The sequence below is a fragment of the Molothrus aeneus genome, chromosome 1 (assembly GCF_037042795.1).
Source record: "Molothrus aeneus isolate 106 chromosome 1, BPBGC_Maene_1.0, whole genome shotgun sequence".
NCBI classification, from domain to species: Eukaryota; Metazoa; Chordata; class Aves; order Passeriformes; family Icteridae; genus Molothrus; species Molothrus aeneus.
In genome coordinates, this window is record NC_089646.1 from 21,772,146 (window position 1) to 21,782,182 (window position 10,037).

At 42.9% G+C, this 10,037-nt stretch overlaps 2 protein-coding genes across 2 annotated transcripts in view; one reads left to right on the top strand and one right to left on the bottom strand.

Annotated features, from left to right (window-relative positions):
• NMT2 (N-myristoyltransferase 2) overlaps window positions 1-6,400 on the top strand; it is a 35,450-nt gene extending 29,050 nt beyond the window's left edge. The window contains exons 11-12 of the mRNA XM_066552816.1: window positions 1,548-1,685; window positions 1,884-6,400. Coding sequence (XP_066408913.1) covers window positions 1,548-1,685; window positions 1,884-1,904 — 159 coding nt within the window. The 3' untranslated portion in view covers window positions 1,905-6,400. The remainder of the gene's footprint in view (window positions 1-1,547; window positions 1,686-1,883) is intronic.
• On the bottom strand, window positions 6,241-9,086 carry RPP38 (ribonuclease P/MRP subunit p38). Its single transcript, XM_066552825.1, has 2 exons — window positions 8,981-9,086; window positions 6,241-7,277 (listed from the first exon to the last, which is right to left on the bottom strand). Exon 2 carries the CDS (start codon window positions 7,248-7,250, stop codon window positions 6,402-6,404), a length of 849 nt encoding a protein of 282 aa, XP_066408922.1. The 5' UTR covers window positions 7,251-7,277; window positions 8,981-9,086; the 3' UTR covers window positions 6,241-6,401.
• Between the last annotated feature and the right edge of the window lie 951 nt (window positions 9,087-10,037).

A 10,037-nucleotide genomic window follows, 5' to 3' on the forward strand; every position in this document is an offset into this window, starting at 1 on the left:
AAGCTGACACAAAGTTTCTAGATCTAGAACACAGGGAAGAAATTCTCTTCTGAGTCTGGTTAAGTGATCTGTCAGAGCTGCAGAGAAAGCACCTTGGAACAGAAACCTTTTCATCCCTCTCAGAAGATCCTAAGCTGAAACTAATCTGCTGATATTTAGATACTGAATTAAAACTACATCTGTAGAGTTTTGTTTGAATTTGGAGTGTTTAATTGCAGACCTTAATGTGCTTGTATCTAGAGTGTGTCTCTATCCTCCCCCACTTCCTTTCCTGCCTTCTGAGATTGCTGTTACTGTTACTTACTTACTTGGAATATTTCAAAATTTAATTTCAATGCCAAATGTCAAATACTGTCACCTCATTGTCTTATTTCTGCATGTTTTTCACAGCACATTTAACTTAGCATGGTGTCATCTGCACACAGAATGATCTTTGTGTAAGGTAGCAGGAAGCCTTATTAAACTCACTGTCTGTGCTTTGTAACTTTCTTTTAAATAGTCCTGATGAAGAGTTTAAGTGCTCTTTTTCTTCAAACCCCCTTTTTCCTAATATGGGATGCTCATTTAAAAGAAAAAAAAAATCTATTTTTTTTTACTGAGTAAAGAATGTTCCTTACCCCATCTTCTTGTGCTTAAGTAATTGAGCATTATTGTTTTGTACCTTCTGTCTTAAAAGTGTGTCATGTCCTGCTGGTGCTGTACCTTTGTGCTGTTAAGACTCCAGGAGCTTAGGTCAGACTCCCTTGTAGTTAATTGCAAATAAATTGAAAATAAATGGATTTTATATCCACACCCCCAAGCAAATTCAGCTCTCCATATGTGATGATTATTGCTGCAATGGCTTACCAGGCCTGGGCTTTAGGCTGCTTGTTAAGAGTTCCCAGTGAGGAGAAAGGATTTGAGTATGTGTTAATGGAGGAAAAACTCTTTGAGACTGATTTGGCCATGTGGCTCTTCTGAGACAAAAAATGTCTCTTTGTGGTGAATTTGGGAGGTTTATGAATGAGGATTTGGTAGAGAGTGCACAAGTAAGGGAGGGAGAATCACATGAAAGATTTGAGTTCTAAAGAGAATGGCATTTCAGAAAAGGACTAAATCACAAAGGTATGTTTATCATTAACAGAATGATAAATTGCTGAAAACCACAGTAACTGTATTATGCAGCTTCAGCTAGAATAGGCCATATGTGTCAAAACACTGTATGTGACTGTAAAAAATGCGTGTCTCTAAGGGTAAAATAATGGAAAACTCTTTAGGCATTAGGCCTCGAAAATGGCTTTAAAATTTATACCCTTTTGGAGCTAATCTTCAAGTACTTGTGCATTATACTTTAGTTTTTATTGAGAAAATGTCATCTTATGGTACACTATCTTAATTAGGTACACAAATGTGTGTACCTAATTAAAAGACAAGATTTATTCCATTGTATTTTTTCCTTTTAATTAGCCTAAGTCTCTTGGATACCGTATGCCACTCTGTAAAGTATCATTTGTGTGTCACTTGAAAATTTCAAAAGTAAAATTTTAAAAATGTTTTGCTGTTGCCAGAAAGGATTTGATGTGTTCAATGCACTAGACTTAATGGAAAACAAAACATTCCTGGAAAAACTCAAGTTTGGGATTGGAGATGGAAATTTGCAGTATTACTTGTACAACTGGAGATGTCCAGGCATGGAATCTGAAAAGGTAAGGCAGAAAAATGAGTTCCTGAATTCCATTAGATGTAATGGTACATGAGTTTACACTGGCCAACAATGGGCAGAAGTTTTAAAAATACTGTAATTGGCCCTGTTTATGATCCATAATTGAAATGCAGAAGACTGCTGATGTTTAGATTTACTGCCATACTTGAACTAAAATACCATATTTTTCTTCTTCCTTTAGGTTGGTCTTGTATTACAATGAGAACGCTTATGTTTCTAGAACTCTTGAGGTCATCCTTTGAGTTAATTTGATCTCCATAACTCTTGAAATGGTCTTGTTCAAGAGGAGTAAAAGCACAACGTCAGTGATACTGAAATAGTCCATTAAATCTGATCAATGAAGACATCCACATGTGACCAAATTTATGCATTTTCAGACAGATCAGACGGTTCATGAAACTCTTCTATTGTCCATGAAAAGAATAAAAAGCACATTCATTTAAGTTTCAAAGCTTAGCTTGCACCTGGATGAGAAGAAGGTATTTTTTTCCACTCTGTAGAAAAGACTGTTTTGTATAAACTGAACTTCAGTGGTGGATTAGGGTACAAAAATATTTGCTATTATGTGGATGAACTGCTGCATTTCTATTTATTAAGTGGTGATGTATGTATGTCAGTGTAATAGAATGAAGGATACAAACTGGAGTATCTTTGCTTATTTACTTAACATGGATATCATCATTTGGGGGAAAATCATGAAGTATGATACCTTTGTAGCTCTATGAAAGTCCTGGATGTTTTTGTAACTGGAGCAGAATGACAGTGTACTGGTTTAACTAGTGCATTTGTTTCTCCATAAGCGACGCTGCCAAATCAATAAAAAATACAGATTTGTACTTTGATCTTCAATAGATCAGTGGATTGATTTAACAGTATCGCACTGTTCAGTGCAGGTGTTATCTATGTTGCCAGAATGATAATACATTACTGTACTTAATTTACAGTTGTGGCACAATACCTTAGTTTTTCCTCAGTAGAATAACATCAGCCTGTGTGTAAAACTAAGAATTTTAGTAGTGCTATCAGGATATTTATAGTTTGAATGTTTTCAACGCTTCTGCGAAATTGCACATATTCCTTTGTCTACTCTGATTTCCTATGAAGTCTGTAATTCTAATGAAAAGTACCTTGTGTAAATATGTATTCATAAATTGTTCCTGGTAGTGTTTTTATCCTGACTTTGGAACAAGAAGTTTTGCTATATACGTGGCTGGTAAGCAGAAGAGAAATGCTCTGCCCTCAGTCCTTGGAAGTCTCTGTATTGCACTTCCTGAAATGTAGAAGGGCTGATCTTTGTTGTTGGGTGGAACTGTTTTAATTTCCTCATGAATGCTCGGCAATGGGAGTGGCTTCTGAAGCACTTTATATGCATTCCAGCATAGCGTCATAGCTAGAGATGATAGCAGTTCTTTCAGCTCATGGATGCTGCAGAAGCGTGAGCACTGAGAAAATCTGTGTTAAGAAACTGTTCTAGCTGAAAGTGCCAAATTGTGGTATAGTGAAGCCTCTGTGCTGTGAGCATCTTTTGAATGTGACTTGAATATCTCATGAAATGCAAATGTCTAACTTTCCTTTTAAACATGCCTGTAATTCTGACAGCAGATTTTGCTGAAAGTTTAATTCTGTACATGAAGATAAATTTGTCTGTTCTTCATAACTGTTAGCCCTACCCACTACCTTGTAGCAGTGGGGTTTTTCTTTCTTCCCGCTCCTTTTCCACTGTGTGAATGGTTTGTGGTTTGGTTTCTTTTTCTTGTTGAATTGTGGTGAGAGGATTCTGCCCTAGAAACAGTGATAAATACTTTCCCTTATGCATTATAGCTGATTAAAGCATTCGACCTCCTTCAAACAAAGGAAGGGACTGAACGTGGTTTGTTTGACCCCTGGCTGTGCACCAGCTCAGGACCTCATGAATTTAAAAGGACTTCACAGGAAATCTCACAGTGCAGTTGGGCTTTACATCTCTGGCCACTCCTGATACCTCCCTCCTAGTAGCAGTAAAGCAGGTGGTGCAGAGACAGCCTGGACTCTGTGTGAGGCCTGAGCAGAATTAAGTGCCTGAAAATGTAATTGATGGTAGTGATACCTGAAGTAACAAGAAGGATTTTATCTTGACCCCATCAAAGACTTAAGTTTTTAACTCCTAGAAGACAAGATGGTGCCTCCTTGGCAGGCATTTTCATGGAGCACTCTGGGATGAGGTTCACCAAGGAGCTCAGTGTGTTCTGCTTCAGCTCTTAAAGGCAGAGCCTCCGCAGTCCTCACTCAGGGCTGCCTGAGGTGAGGTGGGACAGCAGGGCATAGCTCTGTCCTCGTAGCAAAGATATTCCTTGCTGAGACAGCCCAGGTGATCACAGCCCAGGTGAAGGATATGTTCATGTCTTCTGCCTTCCTTCCCCTCAAAAAATTGTGAGTGGAAGAAATGTTAGGCAGATGATTTCATTTCTCCTCTGAAATCAGAAGGCAGATCCTCCCAAGTATTGTCCTTTGTAAACTGAGGCCATGATAGGACCAAGTATGTCCAGGTAGAAGACAGACATGAATGTGGGTTTCCTGCAGCCTGGCTTCTGCCTAAATCTTCAGATTATGGCACATGAAGGAAGGAGCATGGCCTGTCTTGGGCTCTCTTCTAGTAAAATAGTGTCATTTGCTTCTGAATCCAGGGGATAAACTTGTCTGGCTTCCTCTGCATGTTCACTAGGGGGCTGGAGGGCAGAGACATGCTCCTGTAGAAGCTGTGCAGCACTGTAGCTGAGAGAGAAAATTTATCAGCCAGAGCATGAGGGAAACAGGCATCTAAGCCTGAGTGTTGGGGCAGCTCTTGAAGAGTTCTCTTCATGGACTTGTGTGTGTTAGGCCTCTTCTGTCCCTGCTGAGTGCTCTTCACTTGTGGTGTTTAGCTGAGGTATCACAGCATCAAGAGGACTTGAATCTTGAAGGTGTCCCAGCCTGCACCCACATCATGACTCCGGAGGTAAAAATTGTAGCAACTTACTTTGACTTCCTAGGCAGGTACTAAACAAAAGGTGAATATCTGTGTGATCTGTGTGGGGCCACTGTCAGGAGCTCAATAGGAGAGACCTTTCCCTTGTTTCCAAGGTTGAACCTGTGTGCATTAGTCCTGCTATGAAGGTAAGACTCCTCAGAACCATTAGGTGTTTGCAAAGGCTTGGCAAATGTAAAGCTTGCTCTACCACCTTTCCCACCTGGCTTTTTAAACATCTGTTATTTCTTTCCCAAAGTAACTTCCTATCTGCAGAGGGAACCCAAATCCCTGAAAACAGAGATAGACCTGGGCAGGCAGTGAAGTGCTTGAAAGATGATTGCTGTTTTTATGTTGTTTACCAAAGCTAATCCTTATGCTCTGTCTAAATGCTACAACTCTTATGCTATGGTTAGCCAGCCTGGGAATGAAATACACTAGTGCTAGCATGCCTTCAAGTTTTATGCACTCAGAAATCCAGAAAAAGGGACTTGTATAAAGGACTGTGAAGCAAGGCAAAGAAATCTCACCTCTTCTTGAACCCTCAGACACGGACAAAAATTGTAGCATTTAAATGCCGTGTTTAAACTTCAAGGAGCATCATGACTACACAATCACTGCTCATTGCTACTGCCTGCCTTCATAGTTGTTATCATGAACTAAAGCAATCTCTAAATAAATTCAAAATACAGATGAGCTATTGGATGGCAATGGAAGTCTGGATTAACAAATCTCTGAAAAATAATGTAAATTTTACCTTTTAAGGAACAAAAAAGTTACTCAGTTGAGGTATTTTATGCTTTCTTCTACAAGTAAATTCCTAGGCTGTTCATTGCCTGAATTGCAGTGCTATTTCCCTTCCTTCCTACCACCCTCATTAGAAAATTGTTCATAGTCCACTGTAAATTAAAGGAAACTCAGAAATTACATTTTCAGTCTTGTAGCAGTTACAGTTCTCATCTACTTTATATAAAACAGTATATGGCTTATGTCAATTTCCTGGGAAATAATGTTAGATTTCATTTAGAGATCTAATGGAGTTTAGGTTTACATTTTCTCAGAGGATATGTGTTAATGTTTGCATATGGAAGTATTTTTTTTAATACCGCAGCAGTAGTAATTTGGATTTGTATTTGGAAATAGCTTTTCCTTCAGCATACCATGCACCAGGAAATCAGGTGGAACCCAAGTCTGCATACATTTGTGACCAAAAACAAGTTGTTCAGCAGAACAAACTATAATAAGAGTTCAAAAGGGAAGTCTGCCTGTGCTATTTACTTGAACCCAGCTTTAAAAGACTTATACTGGCATGGACCTTTGTTTAAATAAACTTTCAATTTTGGTATTTATTTGTTTGAGTAATTATACTTAAATCTCTTTTGCTTAAAGCATGTTCATCTGTGTAAAAAGACAAAGTTGATTTAATGCTTTGTATTCATTCCAAAGAAGTATAAATTATGTCTTAAAATTACTTTGGCATGTTCATTACCGGCTTTAACTCTGATCTCCAGCTGCAAATGAAAATACCTACCCCCAGTAAAGACTAACACTCAAGTCTGAGCAGTATTTTTTATTAAAGCAGAAAGTACCTCACCCAATGCAACATGAAGTTCACCTTGTATTCAAGACCTTTACACTGTAAAGCCTAAACAAACTGTTAGAACTGTACTCCATCCTGCATTTAAAAATCTGTTTAATAGAAAGAACCAAACTCAGTTATGCTGAAAAAGCCTTTTTCTTTTTGCGAGGTGGTTTCTTTATCTTATTGGGATTTGGGACAAGTTTCTTGATTTTCAAAGGCTGCAAAATTACATGTGAGAGATCGGGCCGGTTGCTTTCTGTCTGCTTCCGCTTCTGACTCGTGAGCTTATCCCCTAGCACCTCTGCAAGCTCTTCGGGTTCCAGACTTCCTGAAGAATCTGTCTCAGCATAAGCCATGGATTCTTCAGTTCTGTACTGAAACCACGGCACTTCCAAGGCCGGGATCTTTGGGATTATTGCTGCTATAGCTTCGGTGAAGGTGTCAGAGTGCTTTTTGAAGCCGAGTGCCAGGATGGACGTCAGGCCGAGGAGGGGCGCGAGGGTCTCGCTGAGGCGCGGCACCTGCCCTGCCGGCGTGGCGCGGCTCGCGCTCAGCTCCACCAGGTGCGACGTGATCATTGCGGGTTTGGCAGACTTGCACACCAGCAAGAGGAGAAGTTCATTTTTTTCCAATGCTTTTGTAACTTCGTTAACTCCAATAGCAAGCTGTCTTCTGATACTTATGTCAGTCCATCCTGGTTTTTGTTGGTGGCTTTCTGCTTCCTCTTTAGGGAAATCATTGGTGCCGGCATCACACTTTCTTTCCGTTTGTTTTTTTGTGAGGGAACGTTTTTTCTTTCTTGCACTCTCAATCTTTTTAAGTCCAATATGTTTAATCCTTTCTTCTAAGGTCTCCAGTATAAAATGCATATCTTCTCCATCTATGGTTTTCCATTGGAAAACAAAGGGGTTATCTAGACACGTTTTTACAGTGGTTTTCTTTGCTTTCCGAAGTGTTGCCGTTCCTTGCTGAATTACAGACATGCTGAGGTGGTTCTGTGTTTTGTCACCCTAGGAAGAAAGAGCAAAACATTACTTCAAATACTGTACTGTCTGCTGTGGACATTGTTACCAGAAGCTTCTTCTGGGAATGCAGAAGAGAAACATTGCATGTCAGTGATACTGGCATCTATCAACCTCACACATCTTCCACAGGGCAGGTGTGGAGCTGGGTTTTTTTTTAATAAATAAAAAAAGCTGGACAGGATGGTATGGCAACAGCAGTGACAACAGATCCTTTTAAAGCTGAACAAAAGCAGCTGGACGTATTACAGATGTAAAAAAACCAAACAAACACAAGCCCAACCAAGCAACAACCTATCCCCAGAATCACAGGTTGAAGGACCACTCCATTTTCACTCTTGCACAGCTGCATTGCCTCTCTGTGACATGGGAGGGGAAAAAAAAGCAAAAAATCGCGAAGTTCCTGAATTTATTTAGGAATTCTATAAATCTGTTTTTTCAATCTTCAGTTCATGCCTTTGTGTTCCCTGTATTTGGAACGTATGATAAAAACTTTTGGACTCTAACAGTTTATGCTTTCAGGGAAGGAAAGCAATCCCCTACACGCCTCCAGAAGTTCAGAAGGGGTCTTTTGTGTCACCTGGACAATGCCTTCAGGGGTGAGAGAAACTGAACAGGAGCAGAGAAAGTGTAATTGTTCTTGCTCTGATTGATCTAGTCCAGAGTAGCAGTGAAGACATGAGGTCAAGCCTGAGGGCATTCCCTGGTAAATTGCAAAGCCCCCAATTCCAAAATACAAAAAAAAACCACCGGGGCACTCTTGAGTACTCTCAGAATAATCTATGAAATGCCCTGGGCCACCTTAGTGATGGTCCATCTATTCCAGTTATCTGCCTCCAGCGGTGGAAACTGGAGAAACCGGGTGGGGAGGACAGGGTTGGCATTCCCCTCAGCTCCCAAACATCCAGAATGATTGCATCTGGGATGTAAGGATAAAGATGTGCCGACTTCACCTATTAGTCCTTCATGGAGCTATCATTCGTGCAGTTATTCCTTTTGCTTACCATCACAGTAGCAACAACCAAAAAGTGAACACAACTAAAAAATGGAAATGACCATAAGAATCCTTACGTGTGACTCAGTTGAAATTAAAGCTTGTGATTAAAAAAAAATGAGCTCTGGGTTATCACTTTTAAAAGCTTTCAATTAGGGATGCTCTGATAACCTTTGGCAAGCAAAATCAGCAACAGACACGTACAAGGAAAAAAAAAAAAGGAACGAGTCCACAGTTCAGAGATTACATTTTTCTTTTCAAAATGGGCATTCCTGAAGAAAACAAGCGTGCAGGAGTAAGGAAACAGAGCAACGAGCGAACAAACGAACACAGCTCCTCCACCTCGCACCGCGGTCGCGACCCCCTCACTTCCGGCGGAAGGGAGATCGCAGAGACGCCGTCCGCTCCGCCAGGAACCTCCGCGGCGCTTCCGCCGCAGGGCGCTCCGGGGGCTCCGCCAGCTTCCGGCAACAGCGAAACGCGGGCTAAGCACGGCCCCGCACAGCGCCGGCTCCCTGTGGGGCGGGGGCTCCGCCGACACCGCAGCACCCTCTCCCCGGGCCGCCGCCCCTCAGCCGCCAAGCACTGCGGGCCGGCCCGGGCCCGGGGAGCGGAGCGGAGCGGCCTCCGGCTGCCCGACCGCGGGGCCCCCCAGACCGCAGCTGCCCCGCGCCCGCCGGCGCAAAGCCGGCCTTACCTCGGCCTTCCCGCGCTCCAGGAACACGCCGCGGGACGCGGCCCGATCCCGCTCCGCCCCCGGTCTGGCCCGGCCCCGCTCCGCCCCCGGTCCCGCTCCGCCCCCGGCCGCGGCGGGGGAGTCTCTCTGCGGCGGGGCGGTGTCCGGAGCGGGCCGAGTGGGGGAGCGTGGGCCGCGCTCGGGCGGCTCCCGCTGTGGCGGCTCTCGGCGGGCGGGCGGGCGGTGCCCGCGCTGCGCTCAGGGCCGCATGGCCCAGCGGCCGTAGCGTTAGTGCACAGCAGCCATAAAGCGCTGGTGCCCAGGGCCTGCCCTTGGCGCCTCTCGCCTTAGGCTCACTGCTGGCGCTCCCAGGGCTCGAGCGCTCCCCAAAACCGGCGCATAGGCGATGGCAGACCTGCTTAGTCCCATGTCAGCTAGCGCAGTCAGGGCCGCGTCACCAGGTGCTTCATGGGGGCTTCACAGCCACAGGGGAGTCCCTCGCTGCGGTGCAGTGTGCGCCGTGCCGTGCACGGACATGGTGTGCTGTGACCAAGGTGACAGGTGAGGACTGGTTCCATTCAGTGTTTCCTGCGATCTGCCCTCAGCCTTTGACAGATCATCACAAGTGCGTCCATTTTCCACATTCACCGCAGTGCGCAGCATGGTTAAGCCCAGCTTCTTGGCCCTGAAAGAGCAGAGCTTCTTTGCTAGGGCACCGGTACTACAGAAATGTTTCAAGTTTTTATTTTCATCTCCTATTTGCTTACATTTACTTGGATTATTTCCTTGTTAATTCCTGATTTAATTTAACCTGGACTTGTTTCCCCTCAAATTACTTTTTTGGCATGGTTTTATGGAAGTTAGTGGGTTAAAAAATGCAGAAGTACCTACCATAGATCAAACTATGCTTAGAAAATTATGTACATGTGAAAAACGCCAATCACTTGTTTTTGGTTTTTTTAATTTTAAAAGTTTAATAGTAATAAAATGGTTATAAAAATAGTAATACAATTAGAGTAATAATAATTTGGACAATTTGAATTAGGACAATATGAGACAATAGAACCAAAGAGTTACG